Source organism: Monodelphis domestica, chromosome 1 (genome assembly GCF_027887165.1).
Source record: "Monodelphis domestica isolate mMonDom1 chromosome 1, mMonDom1.pri, whole genome shotgun sequence".
NCBI classification, from domain to species: Eukaryota; Metazoa; Chordata; class Mammalia; order Didelphimorphia; family Didelphidae; genus Monodelphis; species Monodelphis domestica.
In genome coordinates, this window is record NC_077227.1 from 533346230 (window position 1) to 533374055 (window position 27826).

A 27826-nucleotide genomic window follows, 5' to 3' on the forward strand; every position below is an offset into this window, starting at 1 on the left:
TAATGTGGGTTTCAATGACCTAGATTTATCTTCATAGAATAAGCCATCCAAAGAGGATTCTGGTAGAGATCTCTGTAGAGTTGAGAAATACCAACACTACCTATAGAAAGCACTTTCATATACACAGTATCATCTACTTCTAAAGAATATGTAAACAGAAGCTGAAGCTGCCCATTCCTCTTTAGGGAGCTGTTTTTAATTCACTCATTTGTTTTGGTTTATACCTAGTTTCTATAGTTGTATCTAGATGGGGTTCTGTGGACACCAATCAATTTTCATGATGTAGGTCCCTACTTGTCTTCCATTCCTTGTGTTATCTCATTAACTCACCTGATCAAGACCGTTGCTTTAGAAAATTCAATATTTAATCAAAGTTGTACTAAAAAGCATAATGTATTAATATCAAGGTATCAACACATCAACACAAACCAAATTTCTTTTACTTCTGGCTGTAATCCCTGGGGATTTAAATTGGAGAAGATAAAATAACAAATCCTGGAAATTCAGTTTTTTATTTCCTCTAAACAAAAGGATTTTAACTTAGTATGTATACCATTCAGATTGTGCTAATGAATGCAAGACTCCTAAGTGTTCCATACTCTCTCCCTTGGGATCAGATGAGTACATGGCTTCCTACATTAATCTCTCTATTACAAGAATACTGTATTGGATTTTTCTGAAAGTAGATTTAGGGTTAGGGTTAGGGTTGAGGATGAGGCTGGCTGGGGGATCATCTTTAGGTTCTAACTAATATTTAAATGGAAGGAAATCTTCTGAATTTATTTACTGGTAAAAATTTTACAAAACATTTTCAGATTAGAGGGTGGTAACAGAATCTTCCTGATGATACGGTATTTGAGAAAACTCAACCAATAAGTATTTATTCAGTCATTATTATGTGCCAAGAACTGTGCTATGCCTAGGTAATACAAAGAAAGACAAAACCATGGCATGTTCCTTCAAAGAACGCATATTCTACTGGAGAAAGCAATATTTGAGTGACTATGTTATAATGCAGAGTAGATGGAATGCAATCTTAGAGGGAAGGTACCTGGGGGAATCAGGACAGGCTTGCTGAAGAATATGGTATTTAATCTGAATCTTCCAGGGAAGCTAAGAACTATAGGTGAATTCTTCCAGACATGGAAGATCGAGTCATGCAAAAGTACTGAGTTGGGAGATGATTGATCCTGCATGAAGAACAGCAAGTAGGTTAGGAAAATTGAACCTTAGATCATATAAAGTGAAATAAAGTATAAAGCTGGAAGGATAAGAAGGGGCCAGGTTAGGAAATGTTTTTAAATGCCCCCACGAGTATTTTTTTAGTCCTGAAGATTATAGAGAACCAAAATGGGGAGAGAAGCTTTTAATTTTACCTTGATGTAGATAGAAAATTGGTGTTTCCATTTGAAGATGATATTCTTGGTGTTTAGAAGTAGGAGTGCTGGTGAGACAAGGGAGGTCATTCATACCACCATGAGTCTAAGGGAACACAGTAAACCCTTCTCTAAGTGTGAACACTGACACAAAAATCTATCAGAAAAGTAAACCTGAAATCACACCTGGATTTACCACCATAACATCTATATTTTGATTCAGGTTTACATTTTGCCCCTTGATTTATGTGTGCTTCTTCTTTAACATCTAATATCTTAAACAACATAAATGGATTAAGGTAATGGACTTTAGCAAATATGTTATGGCCACAATCTCAGTTCCCAGGAGGGAATTTGGAAACCTGACAAATATTATAGCTTTCATTTTTGAAAACCATTTTCTGAACATCTCCACTAACAAGTCTTCTGATTTACCATGCCATTAACAAAAATAATTCTTTCTGGACAGCAGTGAAATAACTGCATTACAGCAATTTATAATTTCCCCTTTAGAACTCTATAAGGTACCTATAGAGGAAAAGAGACAGGTTTTTGATTAACAGATACATTGACTTGCTTTTAAGACATCTTAGTTCATTCCTCATAAGCCTATCTATTCAAAGCACTGTCCCTCAAAAAGGAAGTATGTAATTTGCCTGAATCTCATTTTGGTCTGTGTTTGCCAACAATGATTAGAAATCACTTATTTTCTGACAGTCTTTCATAGCTGACTGAAAGCAGTGTATCTTTTCTGCTTTAAGCTGAGGATATGATGCCAGGAGTTTTTTTTTTTTTTGAGGGTGAAATGAAATGAGATCCCAAGACACTCCTCTCTACCAAATACAAGTATAAGGACTATGGAACAAAAGGGCAAAATGACACAAAGTGTTTCAGAGTTGATTTTCAGGACTTCAGACAGCAACTTGTCCTTAAATAGGTATGCATTTCAAAACTGCTAAAGTTAGTGGAAGTCAGATCTAGAGAGCTGAAGCCGAGTACAATAAGCCATTGACAGTGAGTGAATATGTTCATAAATGTGAGGGAGAGTCATGAAGGTTACATGTAAACTCTGCAACATTAATCATAGTTTCAATAGGTTTTTTTCAAGAATACCAACATGTTTTAGGCCAATTAATAAGTTCCAGGACACTCTAGTGAGTTAGACAATTTATTCCATGTGCTATTTCTAGCTCTAAAATGTTCCTAGGAGTATCTTTAGCATTGCCTAAGGTAGATGTGTAATTAATGTGCCCTGGAGGAAATACATTGGGGTAATTCTTCAGTGATGTATAGATAATTAATTGTGTGACCTTGGATAAGTCCCTTCTCTGATCTGGGCTTCTATTTCCTCTCCTTTTAATTGAGAGAGTTATACTATCAAGGTGATTTTTAAAATGCCTTATGGCCATGAATTGCTGCATTTTATATTTTAATGCCCTTCTGGTTCTGATATTCCATTATTCTGTGAGCACATGAGTATGGGAGATAAAGTCTAGATACAGAATAATGAATTTTCAACAAACTATCTAAATGGAGAGTATGGGAGAAAGGACTCTTGAAATATCATTTCTATCTATTTGGATCTCTTGCTTCTAGGACTGGTCTTACAAAGAAGTAAAAACACACAGTTGCTTAAAGGTGATGATGAAAGGCGTAATAGGAAAAACTCCAAAAAGTCCAAATGGGGAAATCATTCCTTTGAGTTGTCTCATGATTTAAATGCATGGCCTTTGGGCAAGGATGACAGAGTAAATCTAGTTTTTAAGCTCAGCATTGCCATCAGTTCTTCCATTCCTCTCTTGTCTGGGTCCATCACTTTTGTTTTACTCTTTCTTCTTTTTATAGTCAGGATATCATACACTTTTACAGTTGGAATGTTTTCAACAGTCATGTAATCTAGCTCATACTCTACCCCAAATCCTTACTACAGAACATCTCAATAAATGGCTGTCTTCCCTCTCTTTGAGGACCTCTATGAAAAGTAAAGCCACCACATTCCAAAGTAATGCTTTCTCCTTTTGAACAGCTCTCTTTGTGGAAGGTTTTTCGTAACAGCGAGTCTAAAATTTTGTCTTTCCAATTTCTATACGTTGCTTCTGGTTCTTCCTTCTGTTGCCAAAGATAGCAAAATGGATCACTCTTCCACTCAATAGTCTTTCAAAAACAATTACCATCATCCCCCTTGATTCTACTCATTCTAAGTTTATCATTTTTCTTCCCAATTTTGGTCCTATCATTAAACATTTCAACTACATGTTGTCTTCTATCCTTGAATCACTTTCTCCCTTATAATTCAATCAATACATGTCTTACTAAAACAGTCCTTGGTTTCTTCCTTTAATAGGTCTTCTTCATTCCTACCTATATGTTTCAGGATGATGCTTAGATCAGTCAAATGGCCCTGCCAATGTAGAACATGAAATATTTGTCACCTGATCTTAGCTAAATCCTGATCTCCATGTAGCATTAAAAAATCTTCTCTCACCAGGCCTAGAGATGGGAGGTCCTTGGTTCAAATTTGGCCTCAGATACTTCCTAGCTGTGTGACCCTGGGCAAGTCACTTAACCCCCATTGCCTAGCCCTTACCACTCTTCTGCCTTGAAACCAATACACAGTATTGACTCCAAGATGGAAGGTAAGGGCTTTAAAAAAATCTTCTCTCCTTGATTATCAGACATTCTGAAGTGACTAGTACAAATCTGATCTTCTCTCAAGCCCCCAAAGCAGCCCCTATTCCCTCCTACTTTAGTGAGAAAATAGAAGCCATCTGTCACAAGCTTGACAGGCTAGAATATTGGGCTAAATTGAATAAAATGAAATTTAATAGAGATATATTCTGAGACTTACACTTGGATTAAAAAGTAAACTTTCCCAGAACAAGATAGATACAGCAAGGCCAGATAGTAGTTCAGATGAAAAAGATTTAGGGACTTTAGTGGTCTGAAGAATTTATTTGACTCAAGTCCTATCCTATGGCCAAAATACATGCATATAATCTCAGTTATTAGTAAGAGAGACCTAGGGGCCAGCACAAGTTTTGATGGTTCTGCTGTGTTTTATTTTAGTAAGATCACATGCTGAATATTACTTTGGAGAACCACATTTTAAAACAGAGATTGATAAGAGGGTAAAGAAGATGGTAAAGGGTCTAAAGATAGTGACATTTGAAGATCATTTAGAAGATTGAGGATATTTAGCTTGAAAAAAGAAAAGACTTGGCAGAGAATTGGAGGCAATCTAGTTCCTTCAAGTATTTAGGCACCTGTCACAGGGTAGAGCAATTGCATTTGTTTTGATTGACCTTGGAGAGGAGAGTGCAAAAACCTAGGAAAAAATTGGTGGTTATAAAGAGGTAAATTTAGATTTGGTATAAGGAAAACATTTTCTAAAACCAGAGCAATTTAAAAATGTAACGTACTACCTAAGGATGAGGTAAGTTTCCCAGCCTTCAGCTGAGGCTTTCAGTCAAAGACTTGACGATGACTTGGTTATTTTTTGAAATGTATTCTTTTTCAGGAATGAGAGAGACTTGAGGTCTGCTGTGGCCTATTCTATTTTCAATTGTTTAATTCTGTCATTCTGACTGATTCTCCTTTCTATGCCTTAGACCTTTCTATAGTATATGTAATTCTATCCACCTTTACTCCACTTTCTGGAAAGATAGTGTCCTCATCCCTGACAAGTCCTACAAATCTATTTTATATTTCAATACTTTCCCTTACATAATAGCATTATCCAGCAAAGAATCTGTAGTTCCTCTTTATTAACTTTTCATATTCTTAATCCTTAGAAAAAACATATATTTGATAATTTCAAAATCACATAACTATTCAAAATTATCCAAAACTTCAATTCTATTCTTAATGAGATAGATAGATACAGATGAATAAATATAGAGATGGAGATAAGGGCAGAGATAGACAAAGATATTAAAGAAAAAAATGTTCACGAGAGAGAACAAATTCCACATAATGAAATTCTAACTACATAGTTATTAATAACCCTAGTGAACATTAAATGGGGAATAACCTAAAGAAAGCAATGGGGCAATACATGGACTTTCAGATTATCTTAGTTGTTTTTTTTTTTTTCAAATAAAAGTATGAAGAATGAGAGCAGGAACAAAAACTAGGGATGACTAGAAAATAATTGCAAGAATCTGAAAGACTGATGTAAGGGAAGCTATAGAAGGATTAAACTACCATATTCAAAATTTATTGATTAGGCAATTGGTGTCAACTTGGGATATTTCACAAAGATTCTCTCCTTGTCTTGTTGAACATTTTTTATCACTGCATTAGGTGAAGGGATTAGATTATTAAATTTGCATATGAAATAAAGTTGGGAGGACCAGCTAATATGATAGATGACAGAACCAAGATTCAAAGATATCTTGGCAGACTGGGAAACTGTGCCAAAATCAACAAGATGACATTTAATGTGATAAATGTTTTCCACTTAGTATTTTTTTCAATCAATTGCAGAAGCATTAGATAAAAGAGACCAGGCTTGACAGCAATTCATTTGAGAAAAGATCTAAAGAGTTACACTTGACCATGAGCTCAATAGGAACTAACAATGTGATCCAGCTACTTAAAAAGTTATTAGAAACCATCAGCAGCAGAAGTATGGCATTCTAAGTATGAACAGTAATAGTCTCATTGTACTTCACCTTAGGCCTCCAAGTTGTTCAGGGTCACTGAATTGCCACTAATGGAAAAGTCCATTAGATTACATTTCATTGTACCAAAGTGTATCAGTCTCTGTGTACAATGTTCTCCTGGTTCTTCTCCTTTCGCTCTGCATCATTTCCTGGAGGTTGTTCCAGTCTCCATGGAAATCCTCCACTTTATTATTCCTTTGAGCACAATAGTATTCCATCACCAACATACACCACAATTTGTTCAGCCATTCCCCAATTGATGGGCATCCCCTCGTTTCCCAATTTTTGGCCACCACAAAGAGCGCAGCTATGAATATTCTTGTACATGTCATTTTCCTTATTATCTCTTTGGGGTACAGACCCAGCAGTGCTATGGCTGGGTCAAAGGGTAGATATTCTTTTGTCACCCTTTGGGCATAGTTCCAAATTGCCCTCCAGAATGGTTGGATCAATTCACAACTCCACCAGCAATGAATTAATGTCCCCACTTTGCCACACCCCCTCCAGCATTCATTACTTTCCTTTGCTGTCATGTTAGCCAATCTGCTTGGTGTGAGGTGATACCTCAGAATTGTTTTGATTTGCATCTCTCTGATTATAAGAGACGTAGAGCACTTCTTCATGTGCTTATTAATAGTTTTGATTTCTTTATCATGACTACCTTTCTTTTAAAAAGCCATCTACCCTCAATACCTTCATTTCTCATTTCACTACAATCTAAAGCCTCTGCAACTTGGATTGTTATTTCACCATCCAAATGCAACTTTCCTTTCTGAAATTATCAGTAATTTCTAAATTGACAAATCTGATGACATTTTCTCAATTCTCATTTTTCTTGATATTTCTGCAGCATCTGATATGATTGGTCATCTTTTTCCTCTCAAGATATTCTCCCTTCTCTAGTTTTTTTTGTGATAATGATTTCATCTTGTTCTCCTTTCTGTCTAACTACTCCTCAGGATCTTTATCCATTTAATGTCCACACAAAATGTGAATGCTTCCCCAAGGCTCTGTCCTGGCCTCTTCTCTTTTTCTTCTTTATTGACTTACCTGACGATCTCATTATATTCCATGGCAGTTCTGGATATCTAGTCCAAGATTCCCCTAAACTATAGTCCTTCACAGACAAAAACTAACTTTCAGATATCTCAAATTTTTTCCCATAGCTATTTTTGAAATTATAATTAAAAATTAATATTGTCATAAGTTAATAAAATCTAAAAATTAAACTTTCTCCAAAAACTTTTCTTTCAAGCTCATTACTTTTTCTTACACCACTGTACAATTTAATCTCTTCTCACTATTTCTGATGCTTCACATTCCATTTATATGACAGCAAGGTGTCACAGTAAATAGAACATCTGTTCTGAAGTCAGTAAGTCCTGAGTTCAAATCCAGCCTTAGATACTTACTATGTCATCCTGGGCAAATCTTTGAATCTCTGCCTTATCTTAATTTGGAAATTGGGAATAATACTTTCTACTTTCCATGTTTGTTGGAGGGTAAAATGAGATAAAGATCTTATTGTCACATAGCAAATCATATATAAATGTTGTCTATTGTAATTCTATTATGAGGAGGAGGAGGAGAAGCAAAATATAGCCAGTTTCCCAGTTGGCTAGACTCTCAGTCTTGTTGCCATGCTTAATCCTTTATTCGCACAAACTCTGCCTGCTAGGTTTGTTGTCAAAAGTCATTTCTACTTTTATAACAACCCTCATGTACTATATATCAACTTTTGGAGACATTCTCCTTTCTTCTCTGAGCGTTCCACAGTCTTCCTTCTAATTCAAGTCCTCATGATATCACTTGGACTATTAAAGTACTAATTTTTACTAATCTTTCTGAATCAATGGTCTCTCCACTCCAATTGTCTCTTCACTCAGTCACTGAGGTAATTTTCCTAATGCATATTTTGATCACTCCCTTCCCCTCTTCAATGAACTCTTTTAAGCCTTCCATATCTTTATGTCTTAATTCTCTTACAAGACTGTTAGCTCTAGATGTTTTTGAATGGGCTACCAGTCTTATACTTCTCTTATCTATTCTTGTTACACCAGATATAGGGCACTAAACACCATAGTTGTCCATTAAATATTTTTCAGTTTTATTTTAAAATTGGATAGTTTGCTCTAAAAGTAGAGATCATTCCCTAGAGCTGGGCATTCAAGATGCGAGTCCTAGTCAAGATCACATTATGGAATGAGGTTGAGACCTTAGGTGTAGTAGTTGTTCTGTTTCTTGCAGTCTGGCCCAGTCAACCTTTCTGAGGACATAGATCTCTGCACTCTGCCTTAAATCCACCTGAATTGTGCAGCCCTGCTTTCAGACACATAAACTGAAAGCTCATCAACTGATATTGATTATGCTCCCTTTTGAAGGGATCAGATTGTATGAGCTGGTCAAGGTGCTTTAAAGAGTTGGGGATGACCATATAATCTGGCATCCAAAGGCTAAAAGTCCCAGACACCCTTTGGTGCTCCAAGAAGAAACAGTTTGAGTTAAGTGATCTTGCTCCCTTTGTGCTCATCTAATGTGGGTTTTCCTCAGATCCCTGCCGCTTTCTTTGACACAATTCTTTCCTTCTTCCTCACCTCCATTTCTCAGAAAACTGTTTCCTTTAAGTTTCAGTTGAAGTTCCACCTATCACATGAAACCATTTCTAATTCCCTCAGCTGCTGGTGTTCCTCCATAAAAAAAACATGTCGCATCTGTTTTGAATAAATCTCTGTCTCACCTGACTCTCCTCTTAGTTCCTCAAGGGTAGGAACTGAATCTCTTTTGTCTTGGTACCCCCAGTTCCTAGCATAGTATCTGGAATATTGTACTTGCTCACTAAACACTTGTTGATTGATTAATTGATTTAATCCTGCTGGCTCCCAGACTGCTTAATTAATAACTGCTATGTTGTCTGATCCCTAGCTTGTGTAGCTAGTCTTTTTGACTTTCCACTCTCTCTTCCTAGCACTTTGATTAATCTTAGCCAATTCCTGCTAACTCTGTTGATTCCTCCTTGGTCTTTCTTTTCCTCATTCTTGGCTACTGCTGAACTGACTTATAATCATGATCTCTTTCTGTCTCTGTCTGTCCTTCTGTCTGTCTGTCTCTCCCCCCTTCCATTCCTCTATTTGTCTGCTTCTGTCTGTCTTTCTCTCTCTCATAACCCAAAAAACGACTGGCTTTCAATTCCTACCACTGAATTTTCCTTGATTCCTTTGCCAATTTTATAGGTTCCTGGTTTTCCAATCCTGCCATTACTGAATTCCCAAATCCTGCTGACTTCTGAACTGTCTACCCCTGCCTTTGACTGATCCTGCTTCAGTCTCAGCTAGCTTCTGAATGTTTGGGTAAATTTTACCTGATTCTGCATCTAATCCTGCTGACTTTCTTACTAAGAAGTTCATTAAGTCTCCCCTTCCTGGATTGCTGATGCTCTCTGTTATTCCATCTATCTTATAAAAGAGTTACATTGGAATATTAGGCCTATCTCGAAACTGACTTATTAATTTGATTTATTAAGTACCATTCATATACCAGGCACTGTGCTAGATTAAAAACAAAATGAGATAGTTCCTGCCCTCTAGCAACTTCCTTTCTGTAAGGAGAAATAAATCATACATGCATAAATTATTATCAACTATATACAAAGTAAATGCAAGGGTTGTGTGTGTGTGTGTGTGTGTGTGTGTGTGTGTGTGTGTGTGTGTGTGTGTGTGCATGCGCGCTTTGAATACTACTTGCTCAGGGCATCAGTGCAGGCATTACATTTTCAACTAAGCTTTGAAGGAAACCAGAAATTCTGAGGAGCAAACATATGAAAGGAGTGCTCTCCAGGTACAGAAGATAGCCACTGCAAAGGCTCAAAAGTGGGAAATGCAGTTTTTCATGTGAGAAGCATCAAGACCAGTTTGATTACACCATAGAATACAGGAAGAGGAGTCAGCTATAATAGTGTTCGAACCATAGGTTGGAATGAGATCTTGTGGGCATTAAACATCCAATAAAATAGTTTGCATTTTACCATCTAGGGAGTAGGGAGCCATTTGAGTTCCTTGAGCAGAGGAGTAATTTGGTCAGATGTACATGGAGGATTCCATGATGTACATGAAGAGAAGTATTCTGAAAGAGATGAGGGAGAATGAATCAAAAAGTGGGAGATGATCAGAGACTGTTACTGAAATTATCAAGATGACACATCAAAATAATAAATTTATGCAAAAAAGAACTCATATGATTTGGACTTCCTCTTCGCCCACAGTTTCCTTTCGATTCTTAGGTCTCAAAAGAGCAGCTTCCATTCTCAAGAAACAGCTGTTCTTTAATAGAAGAAAATCACTTTACCGAATAGTATTTGTGGGATGCTTATTGAAGTTTGGGGTCTTTACAGCTTTATTTATATTAATTTGAGGCTTGTTGAAGCAATATGTTTCAGATAGTTCACTGATGCTCTTAATCGTATGCAGTTAGCACCACAGATGACTGTTGGGAAAAAGGAAAACACTGTTCTTCCTGAATGCAAAACACGTGTTGTGGATTGATAAAATATGTTACTGTTTTTGTTTCAGAATCAAAAGAAATGTAATACAAAAGGCTTGCCAGCACCAAGGCACTCTTGAGCTTTGTCCTAGGGAATTGTTTCAGTAAGCATGGCTAAGTACTGTGTGGTAGAGTTCTGCATGGGGCTAGTCCTTCTGAGCACAGTGAAGTAGGAAAAGCTGGGTTCCTCTAAAGAATTCTGAACCTTTGACTAGTGAACACTCATATCTGCCAAGAAAAGTCTACAAGAGTTATGGGGATGATGGGATGTCTTGTATCATGGACTTATTCTAGGACCATAGATCTAGGATTAGAAGAGACCTTATGTTGTCTAACCACTTCATTTTAGAGTTGTGAATTCTATAACTCAGAGAAATAATGGGAGTAAGAAGCATTAAGGAAGATATATATCTGTGCCTGCATTAATTTATACCCGTGTCTTTTGTTTTGATACCACTTGGATTTGTTTTTCTGAATGAAAATAAAAACTGGGGGAAAATCAGTAAAAAAAAACAACATAATCAAACAAGTTTGACATTATATGTAGTGTTATATGCTTAATAGTCTCCTGCTGGCAAAGAAAATGAGGGTGGACCTAATATCTGTTCCTTGGGGACAAGCTTGTAAAATATAATTTTATATCATTCAATTTCAGTTCCTTTCTTTTCTATTCATTCCTTTATTATTCCTGGAGTTGTATTTATTGCTTTCCTGTTTCTTCTTTCTTCATTCAGCATCATCTAACATATATCAATATATCGATATCTTCCTTTTCTTCTTTGTGTTCATCATATATAGTTTTGTAAAATGGAGTAAGATTTTTAAATATTTTGTAACAAGACTTATTTAGTAGTTTCCCAGTTTGTGGACACCTACTTTGTTTCAAGTTTTATTTTTTTACTACCTAAAAACCTGCTTCATTAGTTATTTTGGTGGCTAGCAGGTAGAGGGATAAATATCTTTCTTTTTGTCATTGATCTCTTTGGAAAATTTAATTATCAGTTGTATTTCTGAAACAAACCATGGAGACAATTTTGTAGTTTTTCTTAGGATAGTTCCAATTTGCTTTCTGCAATTGTTGAATCCATTGTTAGCTTTACCATTAGTGCATTTGTGTGCCTTTTTTCCTATAATCCTGCTGCATAGATTCTTTCTTTTTTATGTGTGAGGTGAAACCTCAAAGTTGTTTAATTCAAATTCTCTTATTATTAATGTTTTGGGAGGCTATTATTTTACAGGTGGCTTTTGGCCATTCCCAAATTCCCACTGGCAACATAACATGGTGCATCATGACCTAGAGGATTTGAGTTTGAATTTTACTTCAGATGAAGTCTGGTTGGAGGCAGAAAAGGTTGTCAATACATCTGTGTTATACTGTGGAACATAATATTCTGCCTTGAAGCCAGTTAACTAAGTGGGAAAAGCACTGTAGATTTAAAGCCAAAGGACCTTAGGTTTTTATCTGTAGTTTTATGACCCTTGGCAAGTCACTAAATTTCTCTGACCTCAGTATTCTTGATATGAAAAATGAGAATAACAGTTACTAGCAACTACCTACTACCAACCCATATGTTTTTCCTCCCAAGAAAAGTACTTTTTTAACCTTAAAATGCTATTGCAATTTGACTAAAAGGGTTATAGTTGGTATTCTATCAGTCTAGGCCACCTATTTTCCTGGTTAACAGGAGATATCTAAAGACAAGATGCCCTTTCACTTGGGAGGTAGGAAATAGAACACACTAGAAAGCCAATGAGGAAGGTATTTGAGAGAATGGGGTATTTGTCATGAGTCATCTGTTGTGAAGTATTGAATTGATAGTCACAGGACCCTGGTTCAATTCTCAGTCTAGCTTCTTGTTGCGTGTAAAACTTGGGCAAATCACAATTTCTCTGAATGTGTTTCCTATTGTATAAAAAATGAGGGATTTAGACCAGATGATTTAATCCAGCTCAGAATGCTATGATGCTATGAAATCATAGCCAGTACATAGTTGTTCATCGCATCGTGCTAGTGGAAAGAGCTGACTTTCTCATGGTATCCCAGTTTATTCACCAAAGGAACCTATAGACACCCTGACTGTGTTTCTCAATGTAGGCCATGTAGGTAGCATCCTCAAAGAAAGGGGGTATTCATTTTTCCTATTAGCAGAGTGTTACAAATCACTGTGCCCAAAAAGCAGAAGGAAATGGAATTCTAGGAATTTATTGGCTTTGGTGGTTCCTCTGATTTCTAGATAGGTTTGAGGAATTTCTACATGCCTTAGGGAATGGAATCTTAAATATCTTTCCCAAGAGATCATACCATAGACCTTGGGATACTTCATTGTATGAGGCTCAAGTGGTGTTGTTTTGAAAGGTTCAAATGAACAATTGGAGGCTGTTATATATTGGCTAAGGCAGGCTCTGCCGTGTGAGACACGAAGACAATGAAGACATGATCTTTGATCTTAAGCATTTAGCTTTGTCAGGGAGACAAAATATAAACACACGAAAAAGCTCTAATACATAGAAGCAAGAGCAACATGAGGTCAGCAGAGCGATGATTCTGCACAAAAGCTTCCCTCTACTACCTCCTTTTCCCAGCTCATTCCCAGGAGGGCTCTGCTTGCCTGGCAAAAGTCTTATTCACAGACTAGTTTTCCTTAAAAGCCACTCCATCTTTTCAGGGGCAGCTGGCTGACACTGGAGGAGAGTACAGTTCTGAAACCTTCTGGCCTTCTTGGACCTCCAGGCAGTGTGCTGCCTTAGTCTGCCCTCAAACAAGAAAATTAAATCTGGGATTTCAAAGTAAATTCCTCCCCGTCCTACTCCTGCCAGTGCCCTGCATATATGTATATACCCATACATTCCCGGAGTATCTGATGTTATTTGAATGAGAAAAATTTGGTTAAAGATATGAGGGGACAATTCTTTTCTAAAGCATTTCCAGTGCAAACAGCTGCTTGTTCCATCCTGCGGATTTTGGGAAAGTCAATAATAGCCAAATACCAGTTTGCTGGGATGTGGAGTGAAAGATGAGAACAAGCATGGGTGACTATTTAATATCAAAAAAATCTGAGAGGTAATTGTATAAGGAAAAACTATACAAACTCTACAAAAATTGATTGGGAAGGGTTTCGCTGTTTAAGATATTTTTAGTACCTCAAAGTAATCTGGTTACTAAGTGAGTAATCCCATAATTGCTAAAAGCCATTGCTCGATTGGCTTAAATTAATTTAAGAACATATGTTAGCCTGTTAAACATGGAGTTAGCGCTCAGGCTAACTTCCCAGATTAAAAGAGCTTTGAAGCTTTATATCCACCAACCAATGAATACATTACAAATTACATATCTATTCATCTGTTACAAATACTGTTGCCCAGTTATCTTGAATATTAGAATTTTTACGTTAAGATATGATATTGAGGGCACTTACAAATTCCTATTCATCTGTCAGGGACAGTATTTTGCCTTTCTTTGTATTCCTAGAAATTAACATATTGCCTGGCACTTAGTAGCTGCTTAATAATGATTATTGACTTTCTCCATTGTATTCTGTACATACACAGGGATCATCATGCGTGACAGTGAAGGAGGAGACAATGGGAACTCTCCTACTGGTGGGATATCTAAAAAAAGTTAAGAGCAGGGCATTATATATATATATATATATATATATATATATATATGTTAGGATGAATTCTGGTATACAAACCCAGGGCATATGAACATATATAAACTCAGACCCACTACATGTAACGCTCAAAATTGTCATTTCCTAGAGAGGGAGACGAAGCTGCCAGAATCACAGCTTTTGCTTCTCATTTCTCTTTCCTCTACAACCTTGTTCTGATTCTTGGTATAGGCTCAATTTCATACTAATAATTGATCTACTACCTCTGACAGTTTCAGATAAAAGCATGTGTTTCTGATTCCTGATCTTGATTTATCCTTACTCTGATTTGACTCCCACTGGTGCGGGAACTTTTTAGGTGGGATTTCCCTGGTCTCTATACACACTGGGAAGAAGGTTGCTTCAGTAGACTTTGATTGGCCCAATATCAAACTTGGCCAGATAGACTCTGAAGAATTAATAGTTTATCTATCACTACCATAAAGAAATCCTTGATTGATGTGACCCCATGCATTTCTGCATTTCACCTTTCATTCTCCTATTTGAGTTCTCATTTTTTAGCTCTTAATATGCACTTATCTTTTTTGCCTACCCAGCTTGACATTTACCAATTTAATTTATCTCGAACTTTTTAGGCATTACATCCCCTGTTTCACTGTGACCCAGAGCAATATGCTCATAGAAGAGGGGTAGTATGTTGGCTTTTGCTGTCCATTGCCCTATTATAACAATGCCACATAATCTCCGTGTTTCACCAATGTTTTGGGTAGAGATTGAGGATGATATGATCTATAACCGGGTAACTTGGTATGTGATCTATACATCTGTATATGTTGTCTAGATGAAGTAAAGGAAATATCTTTTCTTTCCTGACATGGGACATTATATTGGATCTTGACACCTTTCAATAATGTGTGCAAACAAAAGGATTTGGATCTAATTCTGCAAAGAGAGTCAACGGACTATTTTATATATCTGGTTTATGCTCTCTATTAGCAGTTGGTTCTTAATGAACTCATTCCATTTGAACTAGGGATTTGATTACACTGTCTAATTTGTAGATTTTCTAGTTATTCAGAGAAGTCTCTAGTTAGACTATGAAAAATCTATTAATAAAGTCAATTTGTCCATGAGGGCAGAGGCTAGGGTGAAGTCATTTAGAGATTTTAAAATTGGAGCATATAAACTGATTTTTTTTTTGCTAGTTATTTAGATAATGACATTGATTCAACCAAGCAGCATGGATTATTCTCATGGTACTGAGTAAAGAACAGATAGAGTCCTTGATTGCAAGAAGCTTACAAGTTAAAAGTTAAAGGGGACAAAATAAGATAATGTGTAGTCTACATATTAGTATAGAAATTGTTTCCAGTTCTTTGCCAAGTTCTTTGGTTTGAAAAGATGACTGAAGTAGGAACAACTTATCTGGATGATTATTTAATCATAAATGATAAATTTAGCCTAGGGAAATTTTTCTTAAAGTGGGGAGAATAGTTGTATATTGGCAAAACTTAAATACTTGTTAATTGGAGGATTGATTGAAGGGATACAGTTAAGTGTCATGAGGTAAAGAAAGAACTAATTGTAGGGAGCTCAGAATACTAGTCTTTACCCTATCGCCAATGAGCATTGAATATAGAGAGGTCACTTACCTCTCTGGACCTCATTTTAAAAATCTATGTCATGGAAATACCTTTTCAATTACTCTAATTTTCTGCTTCTTTCTGCCTATATAGCATATACATATCTATAGATATATGAATATATATGAAAGATTAATATAACTTTTAGTTTAACTTTATTTTTTCACATCACCAAGTACTTATTTTGTCTCCCTATCCCCTCCTGGGGGAAAAAGAAGAAAAACAGAACTTTTGTAAAAAAAAGAGGTAGAGGAAATTAAAACTATCTTTAGTCATATTAAAAAATGCTCCAAAATACTATTAATTGGAAAAATGCAAATTAAAATAACTCTGAGGTACCACCTCATACCTTCAGATGGACTATATGACAAAAAGGGAAAATGATAAATTTTGGAGGGGATGTGATAAAACTGGTACACTGTTGTCTACTGTTGGTGGAGTTGACAACTTTTCTGGAGAGCAATTTGAAACCATGATCAAAGGATTTCGAGTTTACTTTTTGACACAGAAATACCACTACTAGGTCTATTTTCCAAAGAGATAAAAAGGGACCTACTTGTACAAAGATATTTTGGCAAAGAACTGGAAACAAACGGGTTGAATATCAGTTAAGCAATGGCTAAGGAGTTGTGGTATATGATTATAATAGAATATTAATGTACCATAAGAAATTACAAACAAGACAACCACAAAAAATAAAATAAAACAAAACATGGAAAGCCATGAAATGATGCAAAAGTAAAATGAGCAGAACCAGGAGAACCTTGTACACAAAAACAGCTATAATATATAGTGATCAGCTGTGAATGAATTCACTATTATCAGACATGCAAGAATCCAGGACAGCCCCAAGGGCCTCAGGATATAAAGCTCTCAGTTTCCTTAGAGGGAACTTCATTTCTTCCACGATTTTTTCTCTTGTGTAAATGTCTTTATTAAAACACGATAAACATGGAAATACGAATACTTATTGTATGATAACACATTTGCAATATATATCATATTTACCTGTTATGTTGGCAAGGAGTGGAAAGGAGGGAGAAGACATGGATAGCAAAATGTCAGAAAATGATTATTAGAAATTGTATTGAGGTAAAAAATTTAAATTAAAAAATTGGGCCATACAAAATAGCTTTCATCATTAGCCAAACCTAAAAATGTTTATCTTATTGTGTATATTAACTTCTTTGGGAGTATTTCAGACATATCTAATAGCAATTGAAGAAAAGTATACAGAACCAAGAGAACAATATATGCAAAAATAAAATAGTGTAAATTAAATGGAAACAATGCTGAAATTAATCATTACAACTCAAATCAAAGTAGTAGTAATGGAGCTTGACTCCATCAAACTATTAATAATTCTAACTATTTTCCTCTTCTAGGTGAAAAGGGAGGTACTACTAGCATGAAATTATGACAATATCTTCATGATATTTTATTTTGATTACATATACTTATTTTTCAACAATCCTAATAGCCAGTGTTTATATGCTACTTTAAGGTTTGGAAATCATTTTACAAATATTATCTTCTTTGATCCTTTCAACAATTCTGGGAAGTAGGTGCTATAATTCCCACTTTACAGATGAGGAAACTAAGGGATATAAAGGGTTAAGTGACTTGCTCAGGGTCACACAGCTAATAAGTGTCTGATGTCGAATCTGAACTCACATTTTCCTGACTTCAGGTCCAAAGTTCTATCTAGTGAGGAGACAAAGAAGGAAGTTATTCAGAAGAAACTACAATATTTTAAAAAATATCAGTAAAACATTAAAAAATAAAAAATATATCATCAAGTACCAGGTAAATGTTATTAATTGTAATTAGGAAGACTCTAAACTTTAAAATAGAGAAGTATGTACTAAAACTTGGAGTTTAGCAACAGAGGAAAAGTATTAAAGGAATGAGAAAAAATTGTTCTTAGAATCATTATAATCTATAAACCACAATTAAATATTATTATCACACAGATTTGTTCATGTCTCCCTCCCAGTTATCAGTTGCTCCCAATTGCCCCATGAATGAAATGTACTATACAAACTCCTTAGTCTAGTGTTTAAAGTCATTTACCATCTGCTTTATAAACCATTCATTTAAGACCTTTGATGTGTTAAATAATGGCTGAGATAAAAACCTACAGCTAAGGCAGCCTCTACCCTCAGGGGGTTAACTTTCTAATTAGAGGGGATAACACCTAAACTGAACTGGATGGTGTGGTGGATTTCTACTCTAATAGCCACAAGGTGTGAAAATGGTCAAGAAGTAGGGTAGAAATCTAGTTCTAGGAAAGGTGAAGTAAAAGTTCTTTTGGAGCCCACCATCTTAGGGCTAGAGTCCAAGATTCAGGTGAGAAGTTTCTAGGAGGATAAGGATTGATAAAATATTAAATATGTTGTAAAAATTGCCAGGAAATAACATGGGGTCCCAGTTCCTGGATTATCTGAATTTGACACTGCATCACTCCATTCTGTGTTTTCTGAGGCTTTTCTTCATATCTGGAATCCACTCCCTCTTCAACTCTTCTTCTTAATATGTTGGGTTTTCTTTAAGGTTTAGATGCCATTTCCTCATCCTCCTCCTAATTCTTAGTACTCTGTCCTTCCTCAAATTGCCTTATATTTGTTTATCTGAAAACATATACATGCTGAATTCACAACCATGAATGACCCCTAACTACTACAATTCCACCTTCCTCTATAAAGCAAGGGAAAGTGTCATACACTTGGCCCATGGGCCACATTTTAAGTCACACTCTCAGTGAAGACAGGATCAAATTAAATTATAATTGGGGAATATTTAGCAACATAAATAATATAATACAACATATATAATGTTAATATGTAGTTTTCTAAGTCAATATTTGTCCTACAGGAATCCTTATATATGGTCTCACAGTTTCTTTCTTTTTGAATTTATTAGCACTCATGAAAACTGTTGGAGGGCAGAGATGATTTCATGTTCATCTTTGAAACTCAAATGGCATGAACATAAAGGGCATTATTTATACATTGATTTGAAATGAAATGAATTCAGTTGAACCGGTTGTTGATGGCCATAAACTACCTCTGGGATTTTAAAAGACATGGAAATTGTGAGGCCCATTCTAAGAACAGAGATCATCAGGTCAAGATGAATGGAACTACTATTGTGAAGCTGATAACAATGGAAGCTGATTCCTCCAGGATCAGTGTTTGGGAAGGATTTTATAGAGATTAAAAAAAAAACTATTTCCTCTCATCTCAGAGCCATATTATCCTTACTAAGTCACTGGACCTTATATTCAAACCAGTGGCAGCCTCCTGGCCCTCAGATAATCATCTCCTCGTTAGTAGAAGCAATCAATTATAGTTAAAGTGATAATTATTGGCAAGCCCCAGACTGAATGTTGTCAGTGAGTGATACTTTTCCATGGGAGGTTGCACAGTGATGATTATTTAATTCCTGAACTTTGGCAGCAGTAGTACTAGTTATGGGTCTGTAATGCAAGCATGGTTCTTATCTGACATTTCCCCCACATCATTATTTCTGGTTTTACTTTCAGATTCCTGGTAGTTCCATTGACATGAAATTCCGAAGGGAAATTTTTTAGCATTAATGATTCTTTAAAGAAAATGAGTGTGTCTCTTCCAAGAGAAGCTTGGCATAAAGCTAGTTTTAAAATTTATACTAATGAGGATGATATTCATTGCAAATGACTGGGTTTCCCAGGCATAAAGGATGAGGTGTTCTACAATGTCTAGTGATCTGTTTTTCGGATTTACATAATATCTGTGGATTTTGTCTGTGCGTCCAAAACAGTGAGGCTGGTTGAAATGTGCATGCCCCTGTGTATACAAGACAAACAGGATGGCCTTTAAGCATGGTTTCAAATAGCTTTAATTAATCCAAAGTCCTTATGTACATCATAATATATCCTACAGTTTAGAAGCCTATTTCAGCCTCTCTTCCTTAAGCCCTTCCTGAGAACTTCCATCTGGGATCTTATGGTTCCTCAGGTGATTATCTAACCTACTTATCTATTAATGGGTGACAATATGTCCATTAGAAAAATTAAAATTAAATTCCAAAGAAAAATTAAACCACATCCACAGGCATCCATATATACCACATGTACCAGTAGTTCCTTCTCTTCTAGATAATCTGGATGCATTTTAAGATTTGCCTTATGGAGATATGGTCAAAAGGAAAACGTGCCTCATCTATACCATCTGCTATATAGTTGAGGTCCACTTTTCTCATGAACAAGTGCTTTCACATGCATAATTTTGCTCATGTAATTAAGATAGTTTTAGGGCATAGGGCAGGGAGGAAAAGGCACTGTGGTTTTATCAATGAAGCTAGACAGATCTTAGAGTAGATACTCTGTACCCAGGCTATAAATTAACACATGTTCCAAGGCGGTGTATGTCCTCATCTGCTCCTCAGGATTCTTATAATCTTATATATGGCTTCCATTAGTAAGCACAGAAAACAGGAATAAGTCAAATGACTCCATTTATAAAAGCCCCAACTTGTTCCAGTCATTTTGAAGCCCTCTTTGTAAGCTACAGTGTACATAGTCATGTCTGGCTTCTACCAGTCTCTGGACTTCTCAAATTATAAATCTGAGACTGACCTGGGGTTGGGACCATCCTACATATTCTATTCTACCCTGCCATTACCCATGGTCCTATCCTTAAGTCCTTTATTGAGTTTCATTCTTACTGGAAGATCAAACTATAAATCACTGAACTGGACTTTGACTTAACTTTGAATCCTGGCAAAATTCTTGTACATATTATGAAAGGGGTCGCATCATTTAGACTCAAGCTAGCTTAATCCATAGCATAGCCTTATGATCCACTAAACTAACTTATTTATTTTTTTTCTCAACAGGTAGTTAGATAAGGAAAATACTATATAGTACACCTTTTTTCATGAAGACATGGTATCTTTATGGACAAAATGGACATAGGTAGATTGGATGAGAGGTAGGAAGATGGAAATATAATTGAATAGTATGAGCATAGTCATTAATGAATCAATGCCAATATAGAAGGTAACCTCTGGAGGAATGTACCAAGAAGCTTCTCATTCTATCTAACATTTTTTCAGTTACTTGGATGAAAGCATAGAATATGAAAAATTTAATAGGTTTTCAAGTGACATCATCCTGAGGCTATAACAAACACAACTACGCATCCAGCAGAATCTGAAAATCATAGAACGATAGACTAATTACAATTGGGTAAAATTAAATAAAATTCTACAAGCAGGTCAGGAAATTTAACAATATGAGTAGATGACAGAATGAACTATACTGTAGTCTATGTTAAGAAGATGAATATATTTTTAAAAAAATCAAAAATATATTGAGGTTTCATATCATGAAAAAAATTAAAGTCATACAAAATAAGAATAGTCTGTCTCAAATAATACTTTCTCCCTCATTCCAATAAGGTTTTCAGGCAGAGATTGAATGACCACTTGTCATTATATTATAATGGGGAGCTCCTTTGGGTGTCATTTGGATTAAGTGACTACTGAAGTCTCTTTCAACTCAAAAAGTTTTTTTTTTTTCTGTGTGATATGTGGTGTTTGGTGTATTCTGCACTCCATATATATATATATATACTCATATACCTATATTTATATTTTAAAATATGGTAGCATTAATAAAGGCATTATGACCAGACAAAGAGAATTGATAGCCTAATTGTTTTGAGCATTATTTAGTATATCTTTGCTGCTTTTTCTGAGTTGTTTCAGTCTCAACTGACTATGACCCCTTTTCAGGTTTTCTTGGCAAAGATACTGGAGTGGTTTTCCATTTCTTTCTCTAGCTCATTTTGCAGATGAGGAAACTGAGGTTAATAAGGTTAAGTGATTTGCCCAAGGTCATACAACTAGTAAGTGTCTGAGGTCTATTTTGAATGTGGGTAGATCTTCCGGATTCCTAACTCAGTATTCTATCCACTGTGCCACCTAGCTGGAGTATTATGTCAATGAACATTTATTAAGTGTCTCTCTAGTATGTGTCAGGCAATGTACTAAGTGTTGAGTATACAGAAAGAGGTAAGAGATACTCTTTATTCTTAAAGAACTCATATTCTATTGGAAGAGGTAACAAGAACACAAATATATAAGCTATAGATAAGATGAATAAAAAATAGTTAAAGAAAGGAAGGCACTAGAATTTAGAGGGATTTGGAAAGTCTTCCTATAAGAAATACAATTTTGATTGGTACTTGAAAGAAGCCAGGAGGAGGAGATAAGTATAGAGAACATTCTAAGCATGGGGGATAGGTAGAGAGAATGTCCAGAGAAAAAGATGGAGTGGTAGAAAAGCCAGGAGGACAGTGTCCTTGGATCAAAGAACAGGAAGGCAGGGAGGAAAGTATAAGAAAATTGAAAGGTGTGGGCAGAGGCAAATTATGAAAGACAGTAAGTACCAATTATTATTTTTCATTTGCTCCTGCAGGTGCTACGGAAATGCTGGAGTTCATTAAATAGATGTATATGGGCACAACGATTTAGTAAGGATGTTGAAAAAATAGGAATGGGTCAAGAAATATTCAATTATGATGTTGAAATGATTGGAGATCAAGGCATATAAATATTGGTTAAAAGATTTATGAATATTTAGACTGGAGAAAAGAAGACTTAAGGGAAAATGATAGGGAACTTTACATTTTTGAAGGGCTGCCATGTAGATGTATGTTAAGCTTGCTGACTTTGACTAAAAGAGGCAAAACTAAAAGCAGTGGGCAGGAGTTTCAGAGTCAGATTTGAGTTTGATATAAATATACTTTTTCTAAAAATTAGAGGTATATAAAATAGAGTAAGTTACCTCAAGAGGTAATGTTTTTCCAATTCTGAGAAGTATTTGCATATAGGCTGACTAGACCATGTGTTGAGAATGTTGTAGAATGGACTCCTTTTCAAATTCAGGCTTGCCTAACTAAATAACGTTGGGGCCTTTTCAACTTTGCTTGTATGGTTCTCTGAAGATGTTTGGGCCAAGATCAGTTGGGTCAATTCCATCTCTGTTTAGCACAAACCACTTATTTTCAAACCTTGTAGATACAATTCTTCTTCTGAAGTTCAGTTCCAAAAGAAGAGGTCACTATCTTGGATTTGAGACATATTAGGCTATGGCAGAAATGGATAGATTTCTTGGAATTTTTAAGTGAATTTGGGCTAGTTAAAATATTAATCTAGATTGCCTAACTTTGATATATATAGGGAGATCTAAAAACATTTGATTAAATTCTAAAACAAAAGCAAAAACAAATGCATCAACAAGTTAAAGAATGAGAAATTATAGGCTCTTCACCTAACTTTATTCCAAGGAAAGATAGCCTTTTCTTCCCATAACAAGATTTTACATGTTTTCTTGATGTTTCCAAAATTAGGCCTTTGTTGTTGTTCTATCATTTCAGTCTAATCTGACTGTTGGTAATCCTATTTGTGGTTTTCTTGGCAAATATGCGAGAGTAATTTGCCATTTTTTTCCAGCTCATTTTTTACAGATGAGGAAACGGAGGCAAACAAGGTTAAATGACTTGCCCAGGGGAACACATCTAGTAAGTGTATGAAGCCAAATTTGAACCCTGGAAGATGAGTCTTCCTGACTCCAGGCCTGGCAGTCTATCCATTGCGTCCTCTAGTTGCCCTAGAATAGTTTATTTCGCATTTAGAGTTTGATGATTTTAGATCACTTTTCCCTGGGCCTATGTCTCCTAAGTCTAGAAATCTTTTATGAATATTTTGAAAATCTGAGACTGGTGAACTGATTCTGAACCGAAATTATAATCAGGTCAGAAAACTACTCTGACATTTGGCATTCCGGTGCCAGTTCAGCATAAATTAACATTCTGCCTCTGGTGGAGGGGACTTCAAATCTTTGAAGCTGAAATTGTCATTTAAGAAATGAAAGACTGATGGGCTACTGTCACCATGGCATTTTCATTTTTCTTCTATGGTCTCCAATCCCATCCCAAATTGGAAGCATTGATAAAAATTTTAACGTTTTAGCAATTTTAAATCGTTCAATATTGCACATGATTGGTAGTCCATTCATTTTGAAAAACGTGCTTCCATAATATATATTTTAAAAAGCCCTCCAGAAATATTAAATTACCTTGCACACTGCAGGCGTAGGCTCCCAATCACTTCCAGATTGAAGCACTTATGGGGGGGAAAAATCCTTGAAGTGCTCGAGTAATTTTAAATTGCTGCGTACAATGAAAAGTGCCTTTAAATGATCGGATGCTGCAATTTGTTCCATAAGCTTTTTGATTTGTAAGTAACTGGAGCAGCTTCAACAGCAAGACAGTTTGGCCTGCATGCAGCTAATTTAAAGATTGGACATAAAAATTTAAATGTGATTAAAACATGACGTGGGTAGATATTGACCGTGGAAAGGTGAGACATGATTACACACCTGAACAGATGGGAGATGGTAAAGCCAGGGAGGCCATGGAGCCTCTTGAGACTTCAGGGAAGGCTCGAGAAATACTCAATGGAGCAGTTTGTGGTAACGGGCCACATGGCTAACTCTGGAATGAATGTTATGCTTGGTTTGTCCTGATCCTTGCTCTTGTACTCATTCTCTGGTCTGCAATTTGATAAAGCAGATCGTTTCCTCTCCTTGGTTACGTTTGACCTAGAGCTCATTTGGTCAAATCTTTAAATTCAATTTTGTGTGTGTGGCTGCTGCAGAGTGGGAACAGGGAGACTTGCTCACTATTGCAAATATAGGGAAGTCTACCTACAGGCATGATATTCTTTTGCTAGCGATATGGGGAATCGGGGTTGCACTTCCTACTGAAAAAACACTCCAAGGGATGGTGCTCTGACCAGGTTTAAAACCTTGGGACTGGGACACAAAGCTTCATTCTTCCAGCCCTCTTTATGACAGCACATTCACCTAATGTAATCTCCTTCTTGACTTGTTTGACTTACAGTTGATTTCATGAGAATTTGCTCACCTAGATCACAAATATTTAGAACTAAAAGAGACCTTGGAGCTCGTGTATGTCAGCTCCCTCTTTTGAAAGTTGAGGATATTTGGTTTCAGTGAGATTAACTCACTCACCAAGGCCAGGTATATTTCTAGATAGCGGGGAAAGGATTTTGACGTTCCTCTTCTTGACTCTGACTCAATTTGTTTTTATCATTATACTCTGAATACCTAGGTCATCCCTTTAATGCCTGGAATTCATCCCAGATGGAGCAAAAATAATGAGACATGTTCAAACTCGTTATATCCTTTACTTGAAAGAAGGAAGTTAAGCCACATTGGTAGCTTAGTACAGAAAAGATATCACTATATATATGAGATGAAAGGATGCAGAGGTTATCTATTTAAATCTCCTCATTTTACAGCTAAGGGAACTCGGGTCTGGGATTGGAGTGGCTTTCTCCATGTCAAATGGTTATAAGTGACTTAGCCAGATTTCAAACACAAGTTCAATGACTTAGAAACCCTATGCTTACATATGTCTATTTTCCCACGTAGCCTCCTGCTGAATGATGTTCCTTTTTTTATCAACGGTCTATTTATTGCAAACGCCCATAGCTTGTTTTATAGTTGTAGTGTGCCTGGATATCTCCTTTCTTAGACATAGTCATTTATTTAGCTATGGGTTTGGGAAGTGGATTGGGATTTTTTCTCATTCAAATAAATAAAACTTTTTTAAGGAGATGATTTTTAAAGAATGAGAAAATGATACTTTTTCTTAGTATTTCATGGTTTCTAAAGCACTTAACCTGTGAGAAAGGTAGTACAAATGTAATTATCCCCATTTACAGGTGAATACCCTGATGCTATAAGAGGTTAAGTGACTTCTCTGTCTTACCAAAGGCTGGAAAAAAAAAGTTTCAACCTGCATTCAAATTGAAGTCTCATAATTCCATATCCAATGCACTTTCCACTACACTGTTCTGTCTCTTTTAAGGAAATAGATTAATGAACACATAGGAAGAAAGATAAGAATAGTATGTGAAAAATGGAATTGGAATCAAAAGAGTAAGCGGTTTAGTTTTTAAAAAGTGTGAGTGAAAAGCAAGCAATTTATTGAGTTCAAGGTTTTATTTTTTTTCCTTCCTCAAGTCCATCTTAGTATAGATCTGAGAACAAGGAAACTTGTAACCACAAATGCTAGTTGCCCACAATGTACTTTCAAGAAATGATGGAAATGGGCATTATTGATTCTAGGAGCCTGGTCAAGCCATTTAAAAAATGTTAAAGATTTGTATAAAGGGGAGGACGCTGAAATATTTTCTTCCGTTTACCTCACTACCTCACTATTATCAATACAATAATATATATATATATAGCAATAAGATACCTCAACCTCTGTCAGTTAGCATATAGTTAGCTAACCACTCTGGCAGTTAGATTATTTGAGGGAACAAATAGTGAAAGAAAAAATATATCATCAAATTATAGACTTAGAATTAATAGTGGCCTTATAATGTCACCTATTCCAGCCCCTTTATTTTATAGTTGACTACATAGAAAACCCTCTGAATTGACTTAGTCAAGGGCACATGGAAGCTGGCAAAGTTAGGATTTGAACTTGGGCCCTATGACTGGTGAGAATAGTAAGAAGAGTACCCAGTTTTGAAACTTGAAAGCTTTTCCCCCAAAATTCCATTTAAGGTCTATTATTAAATCTAGACCAACCAAAGCCTTGATTCCTAGACATGGATTTTGAGTTTAAATGAAGATTGGAAATTTAACAGGTAAAGAGGAAAAGGATTTTGCAGATGATAACAAAATAACAATTACAACAACAAAATGGAGCCATGAATGTTCAAGGGGATAGAGTTTTATCTAATTTGATCTGAGTGGATAAAGGAGGGGAATAGGAGCCAAAACTGGTTATGTAAGCTTATTCAAGGTTATAAAGGGACTTAAATAATTGAAGGGAAAGTGTCAACTTTACTTGGGAGTTAGTAGTGAGTCACTAAAAATTTCTGAGTTAAAGAGTAACATGACTAGATGTTTCCATATAAAAGATTGTTTTGGAAGCAGTATGGAGTATGGTTTGGAAGAGGGAGAAGGCGGAGGCACAGTGAGGAGTTATACTAGTGAGGAGATTTGGGGATAGCAATGAGGACTTGTACCAGGGGAAACACAGTGTGAAGAGAGAGGAACAGACAGATTTGAGATATGTTGTTGAGATAGGATAAACAGTACTTGGTAACTGATTGGATGGGAGAGATGAAGGAGAATAAGGAAATAATTGGATGGAGGATTGGGGGCAGAATGAGAAAGGAAAACCAGTGGTCTAGAAAATCACTAACTATTTCTGGCTCCCTAAAAGTATGCATTGATAAAATTCAGCTTGCTTTTTAGTAAGGACTAAATCTGTTTCCCATTGTTTGTTAAGGGAAAAGATTTCATTTTGTATTACAGAACTAATTACTTATTAAATATTACATGGCTATCAAAATACTTTATAAACACTAATTAGTCTTCACATAATTCCCTTGTAAGCACAAATGACTAGTAGCATGTTTGTTGAATATTAAGCAATACTCTGGTTCTTCTAGATTTTTTTAATTCCCTGTAAATACAAAGTACTCCTTTGAGATAATTCACCTTTATACCCAATGTAGAGTAAAGAATCAATGTCCTTGAAAAGTGGAATAAGCATCTACCTGGAAAATCTTTGTAATCATCAAAAAAATCATTTATGAAACACATAATATACAGGACACTATTCCAGGTGCTGTGATCAGTGATGGGAGGATGGTTTAGGGGGCAGAGAGTAGGAAGATAGATGCAAAATGGTCTCAAGGAGCTCACAATCAAGTTGGGAATTCAGGACTTAAAAGTAAAAGGGTAAATAAGAATGAATGGTCCCCTACACTAAGTGCAAAAGGAGTGGAATAGTCAATGAGCTTTTTTCTGTGCTCCCCTCACTTTGTTTCTTCATCTGTATAAGAAGAGGGTCAGAGTAGAGAGCCTCTGATGTCCCTTCTAGATCTAGATCAAT

The 27826-nt window shown here is 35.9% G+C and overlaps 1 protein-coding gene across 2 annotated transcripts in view; it reads left to right on the plus strand.

The window, feature by feature from the left end:
* The window catches only part of CDH13 (cadherin 13), a 1329441-nt gene that overhangs the window by 190746 nt on the left and 1110869 nt on the right, over positions 1–27826 (plus strand). Inside the window, exon 2 of one of the 2 annotated variants that reach the window (XM_056823341.1) lies at positions 14126–14176. The exons of the other annotated variant lie outside the window; for it this stretch is intronic. Coding sequence (XP_056679319.1) covers positions 14126–14176 — 51 coding nt within the window. The remainder of the gene's footprint in view (positions 1–14125; positions 14177–27826) is intronic. 2 annotated transcript variants of the gene reach the window in all.